General features: G+C 44.0%; 1 protein-coding gene across 3 annotated transcripts in view; it reads right to left on the bottom strand.

Moving 5' to 3' along the window:
• Positions 1-18,514, bottom strand: part of CUX1 (cut like homeobox 1) — a 273,252-nt gene that overhangs the window by 26,206 nt on the left and 228,532 nt on the right. For 2 of the 3 annotated variants that reach the window (XM_058817802.1, XM_058817803.1), the window contains exons 22-24: positions 18,081-18,269; positions 12,150-12,414; positions 5,891-7,527 (exon numbers count right to left, since the gene is read on the bottom strand). The exons of the other annotated variant lie outside the window; for it this stretch is intronic. In XM_058817802.1, coding sequence (XP_058673785.1) covers positions 6,819-7,527; positions 12,150-12,414; positions 18,081-18,269 — 1,163 coding nt within the window. In that variant the 3' untranslated portion in view covers positions 5,891-6,818. Of the gene's footprint in view, positions 1-5,890; positions 7,528-12,149; positions 12,415-18,080; positions 18,270-18,514 lie in introns of those variants that run through there. 3 annotated transcript variants of the gene reach the window in all.

The following is an 18,514-nucleotide window of genomic DNA, read 5'->3' as shown; positions in this document are numbered from 1 at the left end:
GAGAGGCTGTGCTGTTGTGACACTACCAGGAATTACACAGGAACTGTGCAAAAATCAGATGTGGCACCACAACAGCAGGAAATTCTTCCATTTCCAAAGAACTTTGGATGAAGACTGTACCATGTATTACAAATATCTCTGGAATTCAAACAGAAGGCCAAAGGCATCACAGGGGTATGCACTTTGCTGCACTGTTTTGTTATGGTAAAGGATTCAGCTGCTCTCTCTGCACTCAGCTGGTTCAAAGTCCAAAGGAACTGAACTGATGTGATCAAACCAACAGATTTAATAATAGGAAATCTACAGAACTGTGGCTAAAATCTCCCAACACCACTGTGAGTAAAGCAAGCTTGAAACTGGCAGAACTGACCTTTATAGAAGAGCTGGACAAGGACAAAATACAATAATCTTAGTTTTTTAAAAGGAGGCTTTTCCTTTTAATGCACTTAGTGCCAGAAGATGTTTGTGAATAGGAATGAAAACGAAGTTCAGGAATCCCATTAGGGTTTTTTCCATTCACAAGAGTTGTAGAAACACAGATATCACAGAGAAACAAAGATTTTGGGATGGATATGGATGCCCAGGTTTGGGAAAAGCAGGTGCTGGATTGTACCAGAGGATGCTAGCCAGGGACTCACTAATAAAGTTCAATGAATGACTTTCTTCAACTGGAAAATGACCTTATAACTAATAACTGCTATTAAATATGCCACAGTACCACTTGGCTGGGGGGAAATCATCCCTGAGGACAGAGATGGCACCACTTACACACCTGTTTTTAAGGCTTTCTGAAAACTTAAGTGCACAGGCCTAACGCTAATCTTCTCCAAAAGGATAAATTTCACGTTCAGAGCATAAAACCATTTTATCCTTGCATATTAATAGGGAAGGGTATAGTCCATGACCTGGTCATGTAGGACAAATCCGTCCCTAGGCATGGTTTAAAGAGCTTTTCTTGCTATAAAGTCCATTATTAACTACACTTTATATATGGCATAGTCAATATATCCTATAAAAGAGATGGGGAGGAAAGAAGAAGTTGGTGAAATTATATTTCTACATTTCAGAGCTCAAATATATGTGAAGGAGACAGGGACTGCTACACCCCTTTTGAACTACAAAGGTTACATCAGAAAAGAAATTCAGATCTTGTACTTCTCATGCCAGTGATTCTCCTTGCAATTTAAAACCAGACTTTAAATTGCTGGGGTTGTGGTAGGGGGAGGTCTTTCCTTTGCACAGAATTTTTAAATTCTCAGAAAAGTTGATTGTATATGCAACACAAAGACAATGATGTTCACAGAGCAGAAAGGGGAAGGCAGAACAACACAGGAATCAACCCAGTCCAATGTTTTATGTGAGTTAAATTCAGGGATAAGAGGCTCCAACCAGCTGGTCACACCAGGGCCAGAACTGCCACACACTCACAGGAAAGCCTTGAATTGGTGTTAGGGAATGTTCAATCCAGTCCCCACCTAAGAACCAACTTTCCTTCTCTTGTTCCTGAGTCTCCAAGAGGAGCTCAGCCACACTCAAGGCTGAAGACAGAGAACATCCACGGGGTGAAGAGGAAATCAGAGAATTTCAGGAACTCCTTTGTAGGAAGAGGCAAATGGAGCAAAAATAGTGCCCTCCATGTGCAGGTAAAAATGTCAACACTCCACTTTCAGTCTGCAACAAACTGCCAAGCTACTGATCTCTCTCAGCCCTGCTGAAGGCACAGATTACTGTGGCATTTCAACTGGAATAAAACATTTTGGATGCAAGTGCAAAGTGTCCAAACCCAATTACTTTTTTTTTGTGTATTCTCATAATTTCAAAATGTGATTTTTTTTCCCCTTCTTTCTAACCTGCCTTGTTTTTGCCAGGAGCATTCTTATTCATAAAAGCTTTAAGAATACTGGAAATTATTAATTTTAAAATGGAAGATTACAGACTTCTGACAGCAGCTGTGCTTGTAGGGACTGCAACCACTGTTAGCATTTTCCATGATTTCATCACATTAATTTGTCACATTTCCCTCAATTCTATTTTATGTCAATTTATCAGCCTTTGCAATTTGAATTACCACCAGCATGATGCACTTCTCTAACTTACTATTTTTGCTGTTAAAGGATTGAAAAATAGGGACTTTTAAGTAATTGGATTGGAAAATATTGCATAGAATTCTGTGGTGTTCATGGTCCCCCTGCTCTACACCAATCCCATATCAACAAGTTACATAAAAATAATGCAGAGATCTTTTAGCTAATGAGAAAGGCACATACTTTTTTTTTTCTCTTTAACTGTAATATAGATCTTTCTTATTACAGCAAGAAGTTTATTAGTAAAGGACTCACCAATTCATGATATGGGCAGAGTGCACTGATATGGATTCCTTTAAAGGGTGGCTCTATTCATAGGCATTTCACTGATGAATAAATAAAATGGTCAAATTTTATGGCATCAAAAGCAACTGTAATTAAATGCATTTCTGCCAATAAACATCTACAATGCTCTTGTCTGAAATCTGTATCCTGAAAAATGGAAGTGTATTGACAATTCCACTGCATGACCCTTCTGCCAGGGGATATTCTTTCCTGGCTTTTAGCAAACAAAGCACTGCACTCTTTTTCCTTCTCTAATCATCCAGAGAGAAAAATCAACAATTTAACTGCAATATAAATGTTATTTCTATTAAAACAGCCCTGGCCCTTCACGCACAGCATTGATAAGAGCAGGGAACTGGAAAGAGAGAGAGAAAATAAAATGCTTTTAAAGAACCTCAGGAAAAACAGAATCTGGCATGATGGATTTCCTGAACACTGCTTTTATCCATCAGGAAAAGAAACGTCAGCAACGAGGGCTCTGCTGCCCTGGGAGATGAGCCCCATGTCATCCCTTCACACATTCCCTTCCCCTGGAATCAGCACCCAAGGGATGACAGCCACTGTGCTGCTCTTTGGCATTTCTTCTCCTTCAACTTTTTATCCTTTGAATTACATTAAAAAAAACAAAAAAGTTATTCCAAAGCACATTTTCCTCCTAAGGGTGAGTTCCAAATTGATCCCAACTATCTCTCACACCTTGCAGTGTAAGTTCAGCCTCTAAATTGGGGGGCCTTGGCCAGAAACACCAGCAAGTAACTCATGTCCAACCCGAGAAACATCAGCAGTAGTTCAACTAACCCATCCTACTTTCCACTGGAACAGAAAAGCAGCTGTGACCTTGGCTAAACACTGGGACAAAGCCCAGGAGCATCTCTGAGCTCCAGGTCTGAGGGTGCTTCTTGGCCCAGGGGGTCACCAAGGAACCCAAAGGGACCCTGGGCAGGAGATCACCCCAACAGCATCTCAGCAGGCTAATCCACATTCAACACAGATCATTAAATATGAAACAGCAAAAGGAGCTAAGCCATTAATAAAGTGCCAAAAATATAGGAAATACTGACAGCATTTTATTTGATTAATTTTATAATAGATCCCAATGATAACGCTTGGCAGGATGGAGTGACTTCTGACTTCTGAAAGCTGTCTTTAACCAGCAAAATTACATGACTCAAATGGAATAACTGAGCTCAGAATTAACAGTTAGTGTTATGAAAGAAATATTTCCTCTAGGGCAAGCTACAGATATGCTTTTTAAAAATCATTACAGCATTAAAAACCAGGCAGATGCTAAAGAATCCTAAAGAACTAGTGGAAACCTGAAAAGCAAACCAAAAATAAACAGGAAAAAGGACAAAAAAAAAAAAAAAAAGAAGATATGTTTCAAGGCACTTACGTATTGCTTATTAAGAAGAGAGATTGACCTTAAGTGCTGCATTTGTGTGCGACCTGTGAATACAGTTCTGCTGTCGTACAATGCAGCCAGAGCTCTCAGTAAGCATCATGGAATGCAATCAGATAGACACAGGCACAAGAACAGTTTGGGGAATATTAACTTAAAAAACAAAATAAAATCATCAAACAGAAAAAAAAACCCCTCACTATGGAGAAAGCTGAGAGTAACCACTTGACTGCATCCAGCACCTGGGTCTCAAATCAGCAGACAAGGACAGTAGGAACAGACTGGCAAGTGTATTGCCTAGAATTAATTAAAAAACCCAACCTGAACCAAACAACAACGAAGAAAAAAAAATAAAAACAATTAAAGAACCTAAGAAAATATCTGCGTCCTCTGGGCAGAAGTTTTGCTCTTGGCTGGAGATGCAGCTCGTTGTGACTTGTACTAAGGTATGTGAACTCCTACCAGGACGTGCTTCTCCACGGAGCTGTGCTTTGGAAGTCACACCAGGACACTGGACAGGTACAGAGAGGTCACCCTTGGCTTCACCCCGCTCCCAGCAGTGCTGCCACTCCCTGGTGTCTGTCACTGCCACTGTCCCTCAGCTCAGCACACAAAGGGGCAGCTGCTCCCTCTCCCTTCCTCAGCTTCAGTTTCGCACCACGAGTCCCCAGTTACCCAAGGAGGAATCCTGAAACAGCTAGCAGTGAAAATCAGAAATAAGTCCCTGCCTTTCAGCCTCCTAGAGCCTTCTTTCCTTAGTCATGAGAAGGATGGATTTTAGTGTACTGATTCTTAAATTTGTGAAAACTTGCGCTAAGTGCTGCTGTCGCATGTTAAGAGACTGTAAATGAAATACATAAGTTCTAAAACATCATGCAAGAAATGTGGTTTCACATCTTACAGTCAAAAATCCTACTAATGAATTAATACAAGCACACTGAGGTGTAATATTGGGAACATACCTTTAAAGTCGGAACTCCTCTCCCCCATCCCTCCCTCCCCCAAAATCAGAAAAGTAATATTAATTAAACTTAAGAAGTAATGAATGCACCATTAAAGTGTCATCAAAAAGATGCTGACCTAAGACAAAAGTTCAATGATACACAATACGGTCAAAAAAGTCTTCAATCAATAATATACAGTATGACAACTACATCTTGTAAATTATACCCAATACTGCCGGCAGTCTATCCCTCTAAAGAATATTTGCCCCCTTTCATCCCTTCCTAACAATCAGATAATAAAATACAGCACCTATAAATAAGCAAAAAAAAATTATATATATATATATTTATATATATATATATATTCCGAAATCATCTATTGTTAGTTTTAAAGATATGGCAATAAAGGAGTCTAAATTAGCAAACTTGTAGAAGCCATAACTGATAAAACAGCTTATTGAAAAAAGGTGGCAGTAATGCACTCTATGTGTGCACAAGTACGTAAGAAAATACACAGACGTATAAAATTGCACGCACACACCCACGCACACACATCCTTCCACGCACCTCTATGCTCACGCATATACATATAGACAACAGGAGGAGTTAGAGACAAGTTAGAATTGGATTTGTACTTTGATCAGCCCTAACCTGTGCATAAAATAATGGGAAAAGGCTGTATTTCTGCAGGGCAGAACGGGCTGCACTGGGACTCGAGAGCACGAAGGTTTTGGTTTCGAGCTTGGGCTGCTTCCACCCCGGTGAGAGCCCGTCTGGTCTCTTTATGCCATGTACTCTTTATCCACACAAAAAAAGGAGCTTCCCACAACTAAAACATATTTAAAATCAGTGCTCGTGGTGGGAAGAGAGTCAGTAAATGGCCACCGACAGCAGGAAAAGGGCTGGATCTGCGGCAGCTCCAGTCCCTCTTAGTGGTGTGTGACAGCAATCGGACACGTGAATGCATTCCCAAGGATTCCAGGTAAGCTGAATGTTGGGGATACGGGCTGGGCCCCCAAGTAGCAGGCTGAAATGTTACTGGCCAACGTTTTTGGAGCGATCTGTCTTTGCTGAAAGGAAATCCTCTACACTACGAACCAAGTGAAATGATCAAGTACATGCTGCTTCTAAGTTGTCTCCTAAACCTCCCAGATATGAGGTCTGATCAGCGTGCTCTGTGGTTAGAGGTTAAAAAGCAGATTATAAAATACCTAGATTCAGATTTTTTTTTTTTTGTCCTGATTTGGCCTAAAATGGAGTGTATTAAACAAATTCTGGGCTGCAAAAGACCAGAATCAGTTAAAGCTATGAAACAATGTGCACTACGTGTCAATATTCTATTTCACTTACAAGAAAACACTAAGTCAGCTACCACAAATTAAGATATTTTCCTGATGTGACTTTTTTTTTGTTTTGTTAAAAAATATGTGGAGTAAATGTGTTTTTTTTTTAATTCAAAGTTTCAAACAACAAGATTCTTTTCTTTTCTTGAAAATACGTAGGAATCCAAACTAGTGTGTTTAGAGTCGGTTGACTGTGCAATCTCTTAGTGGCAACTGAACAGCTACAAAAAACTTTCTTTTTTTTTCTTTTTCTTGAAAAATCTCCCCTTTTTTCCTGGTTTAAGAAGATAATAGTGTATTATCGCTCTGTAGCCATTAGATGGCAGATAAAAAGCCCCCTTTTAATATGTGGGTTTGATTTTTTTTAAGGATTTTTTTTTTTAGTTTTTTTTTTTTTTTTCCTGTTTTTCATTTTTTTAAAGCCCCACACCAAAGAGGAGGGCACAAGGCAAAGCTGTATGAGTTATTCCAGAAATTGTGGAAATCACTTAGGGCAATAATAAAAACACTTCAGGGTACAAAAAAGCTTGACTACACATTTCAGTTTTCTTCCTCGAAAACACAAACATAAATTGGGCTTAACGCTCCTTTTTTTTCTTTTTTTTTTTTTTTTTTTTGTGTTTTTTTCTTTTTGATTTCTATATGCACCTTGGCCTATGGCGTTTTTGCCCTGTGGCCCGCAGGGCGGTTAAGTGCGAACACAATAAAACCAGTAGAGGTCCAGTTTGACTTCCCAGCTCTCCCGAGTTGGGCCAGTTTAATCTCAAAACTCCCACTCGACGGCCTCTTCCCGACTGGCGGCCTTCTCCAAGCGGTGGATGATGTTGTTCAAGTTGGCCGCTTTCTTTTTCCTCAGGGAGCTGTCTCGCGTGTTCCTGGAGCTCGCCGCCTCCGAGAAGCCGAACAAGCTCTGCAGAGAGTTGGATTTCTGCGAGCCTGCGCCCGGCGTCGAGCTCGTACTTGGCACACTGGAGATTTTCTCTGAACTTTCTTTTGACTTGTAGGAGCTCTCCCCCGTAAGGACTGAGGTGGAGGCAGCTGAGGTAGAGGCATCCCCTTCCGTGGCAGAGTTTGGCAGTGTCTCCAGAGCGTCTCCCTGGCGCTGCTGTGGTGCCGGCGGGGAGCTCTGGCGCGGCGCCGCTCTGGGCCGGCCCTCGTCGTCGGTGTCCTCCAGGCTCTCGGGCTCCGCTCTCTCCGAGGGCCTGGCTCCTCGCAGTGCCTCTTCCCCCGCCTCGAAAGCCGCCTCGGCGGGCCCTCCCTGAGACTTGGCGGCCGCATTGCTGAACTCGTCCGCCTCCGGGCCGCTCGGCTTCCCCTCGGGAGGGCCCTCCGCGTCCACGCCGTCGCAGCTGTCCCCCTCGGAGCTGTGCGCCGCCCTGCTGCTCCTGGCCGAAGGGGAATCGCTCGACCCGGCCTGGCTCTGGCTCCCGGCTTGGATCTCCTCGATGAACAGCTCCCGACGGATGCGGGACCTGCGAGAGAGGGACACGGGGTGAGTTCAGAAGAGGCAGCGAGGCTGCTATGGCCCAAATCACCAATGGGACGGGACTGCTGGGAACGTGCCTTGCGCTGTTTGATTTTCCAGCATCAGCCTCATTACATGGTTATGACAATGGGAAGATGCCATCAGCTCACATCCCAGGCAGCAGAGAAAGAACTTAATGTTACAACTCACTTTACAAGTTTTTTGACCAATCACACAAAGCAAAAACATATTGACAGTAGTACCTTTGGTTAAAACAATGCTTGCTTATTTCAAATGCAATACCTTCAAACACAATGCACAGAGCTCCGTTATTAAGCCTAGAACTTCCTAATATCTCTCTAGGTAAACTTTTCTGCAGGTTAGGGAGTTATTCTAGACTATTCTATTCTCCGTCCTGCTGCATCCATGGGAGAAGTGATGAACACCATTTAATTCCTAATTTATAACCAAGAGGGAGCCCCAATAATCCATGGTAAGGGATGGGACCACAGGCCTGGGGAGAGTTTACCAGAACTTACTATTTTTCAGAGTGAAGGTTAAAAACTCTTGGTTTTAGCCACAGAGAACTGCCAAGGGGCTGCAAACCACAAGTGACACGCTGTCCCAGCACTGATGGCTGTAAGGATTTTCTATTTTCCCTTAACTGTGCTGTGGAAGACAGCACACAATGGAAAAAACATTCCGCTAAATGGAGAACACCACCTGAATACTGCTTTTGAAGCTATTGATCTTATTGACTTACTTGAAATGCAACAGAGTATTTCAGCAGTACTCGCTGACTCACACTTCTGAAGGATTTAGGGGTAATTTTCCCTAGGAGAATATTACCCACCTAACAGAAGCCCACAGGTGCTACCATTAATTTTCTATTACCATTAACTGCAGGCATCCTGCAACATTGATTATCAGGTTCTATTTATGCCTAAAATCTCCCTGCATGGACATTGATCCAGAACATGGTGCTTCTGTAACATTCCCCAAGTCAGGAGAGGAGGCTGTAAGAGCTCCGTGCCTGCATGGCATTTAAAATACCTCAGCTCCAGCAGGTTCTGAACCTCACTGGGAATCTGACCACAGCCCTGCAAACATCAAACCCATGTCTGTGGAAATCCCTGGAATTCACACCCAATATATTGCTGCTGGAATCTGGTCTGGCTCCTGATTAACATGGTAATTAAATTCTTATGGTAAAGATGACCTGGTGACAGCAGCTAGAGGATTGCAGAGAGCATTCCTCTGGGGAAGGTGTTGGCCTCGACATCCACACACCCAGCTGGATTTCACCAGGGGAACAAAAAACATCAGAGATCTCCTGGGTGTTTGCTGCAGCTCCTCAGACAAGCCTTCACACAACATCAAAACCAGCACTGTGTAGAGTTCATTGAAAAATACACTCAGAATTTAGGGTCCAAGAGTGCTGGAGTACAATTCTAGAAAGTCTGGTTTCATTCCTGATGTGTCTATAGTATAATTTCTGTGGCATACTGAGTTTATGTGCCAGTTTCCACAGGTGAAGTGGGGTAGAAATTCCTCTCTCCTGCTTTTCTGTAGCATTCTTGAGACATCAGAGCCTCTGATGTGTCCTGTATGTGCTTCACTAGTGCAAAGCAAGGGATATTCATTGTATATTCTTGGAGCTATGTGACTGGTATGAATGCAAAGCCATAGACTTGGAGAAGCTTGCAGACATGTCAAAATCCTTTATACCCATTTATATTCTGAAGTGAATTATTTCTTTGCCTGCTGAGGATATTTTTTTCCAGCGTTTCTTTTTGCTGTAGGAAATAAATGCTAATGCTGGCTTTCCATCTGGTGGATATAAAGGTAGATCCTGCTATAGCAACCACCTTTGGAAAGTGAGATTTGGGCTGAATCTGAAAGGAAAAGCATCACTACAGCAGGATTCCTAAGAGACAGCAAGACAAACTTGTCCAAATCTGTGCCCTCCCTTATCTAAAGCTACAGAAAAATGAGTATTAAAGCACAAGCAGATGGTGAGAGATGTGGAACTGGTTCTGTATAAAAAATAATTCAGTTTGGAAAAGAAATGGCTGAGGGAGAGTATGAAAGAGATAAATAAAGTTAAGTGTGGCCTAGAGAAGACTGAAATAAAGACCACCCATTTCTTATAACATATGATCAGCAGAACAGTCACACTCTGCTCCCCTCACAGAACATGGAACCTGTCCCTTTTCTGCAACACCCTCCACATGATTTCAGAGAAATTCATGCATAACAGCTAAGAAAATTATTATCAAGGGGAACAAAAACCAGGTTTGTGTTTTGATTTTTCAGTGCTCAGAGCACACAGAGCTCCAAACAGGCTTGAAACAGCTTCTGAAAGCCCTGGAGTGTCCCAGCAGCACATCTGGGAGAGGCCCAGATCCCTCAGAGCTCAGCCTTGTGCTGCCCCCTTTGCACAGGGCTGGGTTTGTGTCCAGCTGTCAGCACCTCCTCCCGGGAAGGTGGGGCTGGAGCAAGGCTGGATCTCTGCTAACCAGGGAGGTGACACTGCCACCAGGGGGAGGTGACACTGCCACCAGAGGGAGGCATCACTGCCACCAGGGGGAGGTGACACTGCCACCAGAGGGAGGCATCACTGCCACCAGGGGGAGGCATCACTGCCACCAGGGGGAGGTGACACTGCCACCAGGGGGAGGTGACACTGCCACCAGGGAGAGGTGACACTGCCACCAGGGGGAGGCATCACTGCCACCAGGGGGAGGTGACACTGCCACCAGAGGGAGGCGACACTGCCACCAGGGAGAGGTGACACTGCCACCAGGGGGAGGTGACACTGCCACCAGGGGGAGGTGACACTGCCACCAGGGAGAGGTGACACTGCCACCAGGGGGAGGTGACACTGCCACCAGGGGGAGGCATCACTGCCACCAGGGGGAGGTGACACTGCCACCAGGGGGAGGCGACACTGCCACCAGGGGGAGGTGACACTGCCACCAGGGGGAGGCGACACTGCCACCAGCGCTCCAGCTCGTCTGCCCAAGTGAGAACAGCACATTTTGCTGTCAGGACGAAGGGAACATATTTTGATAGGCATCCCTCCAACTTGTGTATAATTGCCTGCAAGTGGGAATTGGAAGAGGGCTGCATTTGGAGAACTCTGAGCAATGAAAAGAGGCTGCATCTGTACTGAATTCAAGGCAGTGAAATCCAGTGGAAATATGATTACTTGATTTTTAAAAAATTTTTTATTGTTTACTATAAACATTATTTAACTATTGTGCATAATATTTCTGAGATAGCTCATTAAACTCTGCTGCTTTGGCTTCAGCAACTTCCCTGGTAAAAGCTGAGAAGGACTAAAGTGAAAAACTACCCTTTAAATGCTAGCAGTTTTTAAAAACAAACAAGTTTGGCAATCTGGACTAATTAGGAACATTACTGGCTCCAAGTGAAGGAGCAGAATAGTATTAAATCTGGTAGCTTAACTGTACCTGTTCAATATTCATTAGCACAAATTTCTTGGAGAAAAGTCTGCTGCATTAATTAGGACTTCCAATCCCAAGCACAGTTGATAATATGTTTATTCAAATCCCTGTAATTCTTATGTGCTATTCCAGCCTTGTCTCTTTTTATCACTGTCTCTAGGCCAAAACCTGCTTCAGGGGCTCAAATGTGGAGAAGGTTCCTCCTCAAATGAGAGAGGAACTGAACAGACCAATATTTTATTTCAGTGGGACTCAATGATTTAATCATACCAATGAAATAAATCATAGAATTTTGGAGTGGTTTGGGTTGGAAAGGACCTAAAAGCTCACCTTGTTCCACCCCCTGCCATGGCAGGACACCTTCCACTGTCCCAGGCTGCGCCAAGCCCTGTCCAGCCTGGCCCTGGGCACTGCCAGGGATCCAGGGGCAGCCACAGCTGCTCTGGGCACCCTGTGCCAGGGCCTGCTCACCCTCACAGGGAACAATTCCTTCCAATATCCCATCTATCCCTGTTCTCTGTCTGTTTAAAGCCATTCCCCTTGTATTGGCACTCCAGGCCCTTGTAAGAAGTCCCTCTCTGTGGCCACATCTGATTTCAGGGTTATTGGTTTTGTGTCCTTCAGGACTCCATGAAGCTTCCCAGAAACACAGCACAAACACTGTGCCTATTTTCAGAGCTGGGTGACTCAAGACCTAAAAGAAAATCCTTTTTTTTCCTTCCATGCAGAAAAATGACACAATAAAAGTAGGGCAATTCTGATGGCATCCAATAAAGGACATTTCCAAGTCCTCCCCACCCAGTGACCCAGGGACAACACCCACCACACACCCCACACGTGTCTGTGCGTGTGCACATGTGAGTCAGACAGAGCAGCCTGGCCTGCTGCAGTGCCTTTATAAATATTCATCAGTGGACATCTCTACATCCACGCCCACCCCAAAAGCCAGACTTTCTGTTTAGAAGCACCACTTACATCAATATGTGAGTACAGCTGCTCCTCAGGGATGACTTAAAATTAGTCTGGAGCATTAGCACTGTGTTAGTGAGAACCTCCCTGCTGTCAGAGCTGCTTGTTTTGCACAACCACCCCGCACAGTCTGCTGAGGCAGAGCAGCACCTGCCAAAGCCAAGCCCAGCCCTCCCTGAGGAGCACTCACCTGTAATTGTGGAACCAGTTGATCACGGTGCTGGTTTTCAAGTTGAGCTGCGTGGCGAGTTCCTCAATGGTTTTTGGTGATGGGTATGGCTTTTGCTGGTAGGCTCGTTTGAGAGCTTCTTTCTCCTCTGGTGCCAGCACCACCCTGGGCTTCTTGAGCTGGTGCTGGGGCTGGGGGCTGGCGCCCTGGCTGTAGTCGATGCCAGCGGACGAGGACTCGCAGGACTGGCTGTCGCTGACCGAGCTGTGCCGCCGCTTCATGTAGGCTGAAAGAGAGGCACAGGGGGCTAAATACAAATAGAATCAATGGATTCTTATCTATCAGGGTCTTTTTAACTTGGGTGGAAACTTGCTGCTGTGAGAGGGAAAGATGAGGGATAAACATGGAGACGGCAGGTGGGTGTCACAGACATATTTTATGAAAAATCCTTTTGTTAGGATCTTTTCTCCTGAGAAGCTGAGAGGCCTCAGGAACAAAATGTAAACAATAATTATCTGCTGCTGTGGAATGCAACAGGTGCATCTGTGATTGGTCTCATGTGGTTGTTTTTAATTAATGGCCAATCACAGTCCAGCTTAACTCCAAGATTAATTTAACACTTAACTCCGATTCCCCTCCTCTTTCTCTTTAAAAACATCCCAAGATTTTTACCCTGGTGGGTTTTTTTGCCTCTATGGGGAGAGGAGGGAATATGGGACCAGTCAGAAGCTGCAGAACATCCCATTCAGGTGTGTGGGGCAGGTGGGTCTGCAAAGCTTTCAGAGAAAGCAGCTGTCTTGGACTTTTTGGTCAGTCACAAGATTTTATTATCATTCTTTTCTACTCCTTGCTAGTCTTCTGATGAAATCCCTATTCTTTTAGTATAGTTTTAATATATAATTTTCTTTTAATATAATATATATAATAAAATAATAAATCAGCCTTTTGAACATGGAGTCAAGATTCCCATCTCTTCCCTTGTCCTGGGACCCCTGCGAACACTGTCACAGGTGGGGATGCAGGGATGGGAAGGATGAGGTGCCACCAGAGACCAAATGAGGGGAGGATGCAGGAGGCAGAAAGAGAAGAAAAGAGGGTAAGTCAGCTGGAAACCTGCCAGAGTTTCCTGCCTTTACAATGAACGTGGGACACGAATGACAGGGTTCAGTTCACACGACTCATTTCACATTCACTCCTCCAAGAGGAGCGAGCGCCCACGCAGGGCCCTGACTGGGACAGTTGTGCCTGGTTTTGACTGAAAGGGGTTTGGTGACTGAAACACTTCAGGTGCACCCGGAGGTGTCTCTGACATGAAGGCAAACACGGCTGTGGCAGTGGAGCTGCAGCATTCCCAGCCTTCCCCAGCCATCTCCAACACACGATGGCGCCTGCAGCCCGGAGATGCCAGGGATGGCTGAACGACCATCAGGCGTTTGCTGCCTTTCCTGACAGCTCTCTGCCGAGACAGTGACAGGTTATGAAAGAAAACCAGCCCCCAGCAGCCTCCTCCCCTACACAAAGCTCCTTCCAAAACACAGACACTTTTAAGAAAGCTCTGCCTGCACTGAGGGGCTCGGTGAGGCTGATGGCAGGAGCCTGTGATCCTGCCACTGACCTTCCTCCCTGACTGGGAATGAATTATCCTGGCAAATTCCACAAGGAAGGAGTCCCAGCAAAGGCTGTCACTGACTTGATTGATTTACACTGGGCCTGGAGAGGTGGGATTTACTGCACCTGGCAGTATCATGCACAAGCATTGCTAATGAGGGGGCTGAAAACAGCAAATATAGATGAATCTTGTCAATAAAATATTTAATGGCTGTTAAATACCTTCCAGATATTTAAGAGTTTACGTACTCAAGAGCTAAAATTTGATAACCTTGGGTATTAAGTTGCAGATTATACCAGCCTGACATCAATCCAGGAGGCATTAAATCTCCAGGAGCCAGGAGCTCTGGTTGGAGCCAGGGACACTGTGGGGCCAGTCACACTGGTCAGCAACCAAATTCTTCAAAAATTCAATTTTTCTCTCCCCACAGCTCTGCCTTCAGGCTGAGGCTGCACAGTGAATAAAAAATCAGTGCAATCACATAAACTGCAGTGTTCAAACCCCAGCCAGTGCCTCCTGGCAGGGCTCCCTCCAGGCCTGGCTGGCTTTTCTGGCTCCAGTGCTTCCAGCCCCTGCCCTCTCCATGGTGCCTCCAGTGGGACCTTTGGCACTGTGGCTTTGCTATCATGGCAGTGAATTCTGAACACACTCTGTAACCTTTGGGGGTATCTGCATGGCCCACATTTTGTTTTTCCTGAACATGACAGATTACCTGAGGATTGCCTACTGTGTAAGATTACTGATATGGAACACAACGTGAGCTGCTCGTGATCCATCACTCTGACGTGATACAGTCCTGCACACGTTTGAAATAACCATAAAAAACAAAGTGTTTTTTTTTTAAATAAATCTCCTTTAAAAATCCACCTATTTAAGCTGTTCCAACCAGATGTAAAACTGCATAAAATCTGCATTATTTCAAGACGACCCACTGGCCTTATTTTTGCAGTCTTCAAGGAACTGTTACAACCTTCAACCATGGAATTAATAATTCCAGCAAGATAATCTCATATTCCTATAAGGTGTTTAATCTCAAAACTCCTTCCTGAGTGGTATTTCCAACTTGCATTGACCTGCAAACTACAGCCAAAGCTCCCTTGTTTCCTTGCACAGCAGAACCAAGAGGCTGGAGGACAACATCCATCAGCTCAGCAATGGGCAGCCGCTTCAAGGAGGCCACAAGACAAACCAGAACCTGGCATGGGAGATGTGACAGGGGCTCAGACCACCTCTGACTGGAGTTTCTGGAATTTGGTCAGGTCACTGAGTCAGCAGGAGACACACAGGGATCAGGATGGGCTGGATCTCCCTTTGTCTGCTCCCCACAGGATGGGATTTCTGGCAGGGCAAAGCTCCTGTCTTAAGCAGCAAAGGACAATCTGGAGCTGTGAGAACTTGGGAAAAATGTCGTTCCTTCCTCTGCACCTGTAACCTCATACTGGCATCCCACAAGGTGCACTGGCTGAGCTGGGATGCTCTCATGTGAATGGAACAAATGATATAAAAGCACATATTTCATTAAAATACAAATAAAGAGGAGGATTCCCACTGGTCTGTCAGAGCAATTGTATTCTGGAGGATAATCTACTATCAGGAAAAACTTCTATTGGGCCAAAGGCAGAACTAGCACTCAGACTTCTGGCTTTAATGCTGGTCACTGGAAACTTAGATGACATTTTTAAAAGCTTTTCCATTTTTATTTTTATTTTTAAACATATGTGCTGCGTGCAGACAATGTAAGGAGATCATTCAGCACATCTGCAGTGACAGCAAGGCTCAAACTGGAATCCAAGCTGCAAACTCACTTTATTTTTGGAGAAGTTTGGTTTTTGTCTGTGACCAGTCTCCATTTCTCAGGAGACATATAAAGAAAGGAAACCCAGCTGTAATTTGGGCAAAGGTCTGGGGCTGACTGAATTCCACCTTTCCCCCCCCCAGTCCATGTGTGCCCAGCTATGGATGCCACAGACACCATTGCACAGCTGCCCACTGAGATAAAACAGAGCCCCTTTTAATATAGTTTCTACCTTATGTGGTATTGAACAAGATTATTAAAAAGTGAAATAATGGGGAAATAAAGGGAATTCAATTTTCTCCTGACAGCAGTGCTGTTCTGTGAGGAGTGTGATGCTCCAGCAGCCCAACACCCCCGAGGTTATGAGAGGAATGAACATTTCCAAGGCAGGAAAGGTGTGCAAATGTCTCAGCCTGGTGAGCATGAAGCCCCAGCTCCCTCCAAAGAGGTTGGTTAGTGTACATTGCAAATTTTCAGAACCTCTTAAAAGGGACATTTATAGCACAAACTTCAGACTGGCGGAACAGGAAAAAAAAAAAAAAGAGATATGCAGTTCACCTTTATCATAATTATTAATTTACTCCCTTAATAAAATGTGGCAGAGAAATAATTGATAATAATGTTTCACTGGAAGCAGAGCCAGTCGCATTGTTCTTTAACTGACATTAGCTGAAGGGAAAGTTAAATTCTTAATGTGGCTCTGGAGCAATTTAAAAGGTTAAATCACAGGATCCTTACCTGCATGAAAGGATTTTGCAGAAAATACAGGGCTGAATTCACTTTAGACTGCTCTGAGGACAGCACTTGCACAGTTCAGGAGCTCAGAGCAGAGTCTCAATGATTTATGGCCTTATCTCTATTCAGATGCCATCTACAGACCATATGTATTGCTCACTATTTGATAAGAATCCAGTTTAGAAAATCGTTTTGAAAGGATATTGTCAGTACCACTTTTAAATTATTTTTATTTTATTTTGCTGCATTATGGGCAATATTCTCTGTGAGGCTATAAAAACCCAGCTAGTTGACAATTTTATTCCTGCCATGTTTCTAATGCAGCAAAACTCCTCATGATTCCCTTTGGTTTACAGTTGTAAGTGGGAAACCCAAGTGGATTTTACTCCCCATGGAAGATCATCCACGTGCTAAGATACTGCACTGCTTTATTTTATACTGGTTACTGTCACAAGGGCTTGAATTTCTTCTTAAAAGCCTGCAAGACTATAATTTTCCCAGAAGCTCCCTCACTGCAATTTTAAATATAATCACCAAGTTCTTGATCAAATGTGTAAATGCTTTCAGAACATCAGTCAACAGCAGAGCTTGCAGTGTACACGATTAATGATGTCTGTGCTAATATCATTAAGGGCTAGCTCCAGAGATGTATATATCATTAATTAGTTAACTGCTGATAATGGCAGCCAACGAGTCTCTGTTGTAAAATCACATGAACATACTAAAAACAGGGCTCTGAAGAACCACTGGGTTTTAGTGATGAATTTAAAATGGGGAGAGTTGGATAAATTTGCAGGATGTACTTCCTATTTAGATAGCCAGTAACAACTCAGAGCACTCACAGGTCCATCCCCATGACCCTGTTTTATGTGAGCATAACACAAATTTTATTTTATTAACACAATCACCTTACCCCTCCCTATAAAGGCTTCAAATATCATTATTCTGCAATAGCCTTTTATAAAGGCTGCATTTTTCTCTCCTCCCAGCAGCCACCAGTTCAGGGCTGGCAAGGAGCTTTCCCAGGAATCAATGCTCAGTTCTTCCAGCCCAACATCTGTGACCAGCTGCAGCACTATTAACTAATAACCCAAACCCACATTTCTCATTTGGTAAGGCAAGTTATCAGTGATACACCAGGGCCTCAGTAATTAATCTATAGGAGAAAGCAGCAATGATTCCCCAGCAGCTGGTGAATATTTAGGGTTTGGGGTTGGCTTTTTGTTGTGTGTCACAGACATCTTTTATGAAAAATCTTTTCCTTAAGATTTTACCTCCTGAGAAGCTGAGAGGCCTCAAGAACAAAATGTAAACAATGGTTATCTGCTGCTGTGGAATGCAACAGGTAGAATTTTGATTAACTCATGTTGGTTGTTTCTAATTAATGGCTAATCACAGTAAGCTGGCTCAGACAGAGTACGAGCCACAAGCCTTTGTTATCATTCTTTCTTATTCTATTCTTAGCTTAGATTTCTGATGAAATCTTTTTTTCTATTCTTTTAGTATAGTTTTAATCTAATATATATCATAAAATAATAAATCAAGCCTTCTGAAACATGGAGTCAGATCCTCGTCTCTTCCCTCATCCTCAGACCCCTGTGAACACGGTCACAGTTGTGTGTTTGTTTTCCTTTTATTTTGAGACGTATCTGCTTGAGCAAGCATCAAATAAAAGCTCCAAAAAAAATCTGTGGTGAAGTGCTTATGCACAAGCCTCATACCAGTGGATCAATGCTGCCTCTCCACTATTTCTGGAGGGTTCTAAAGCCAGGCTGAAGAGGGGAAGGTGTGAGTCAGCACTCTGCTCTTTTACCTTTTTTCTCCATGCGTTTCATATCCATCAGCTTCTCCACGTTGTTGGGATCGTTGAGCCACAGCTGCATGCGGACAAAGGGCTCCCTTCCCTTCAGACTCAGCTTGTGCCAGGGCTTGGGGCGAGCCAGCAGGTCTGAGACAGAGCCTTGGGTCAGCCCCAGGATTGTCTCCCCAAACAAACGCTGACCTGGTGGGAAATTGAGAAGAGCGTGAATGCGCTCAGCCGAGACGCGGCAAAGAACACGAGATCATTCCTCAATTATTCTTACTTCAGAACTGCTTCAAAAACCCAGAAGAAACATTTAGGAGAATAAATGCTCTGCCCCCCACTAGAAGGGTAAATATTGAGCTTTAGTTTAATCCTCAGGATCTGCCTGGGATAAAGGGAGGAGCTCGACATGTTTGGGGAGCAGGACTTTACAGTGAAACAGT

The sequence above is a fragment of the Ammospiza caudacuta genome, chromosome 20 (assembly GCF_027887145.1).
Source record: "Ammospiza caudacuta isolate bAmmCau1 chromosome 20, bAmmCau1.pri, whole genome shotgun sequence".
NCBI classification, from domain to species: domain Eukaryota; kingdom Metazoa; phylum Chordata; class Aves; order Passeriformes; family Passerellidae; genus Ammospiza; species Ammospiza caudacuta.
This window is presented reverse-complemented; position numbering and strand designations above follow the sequence as displayed.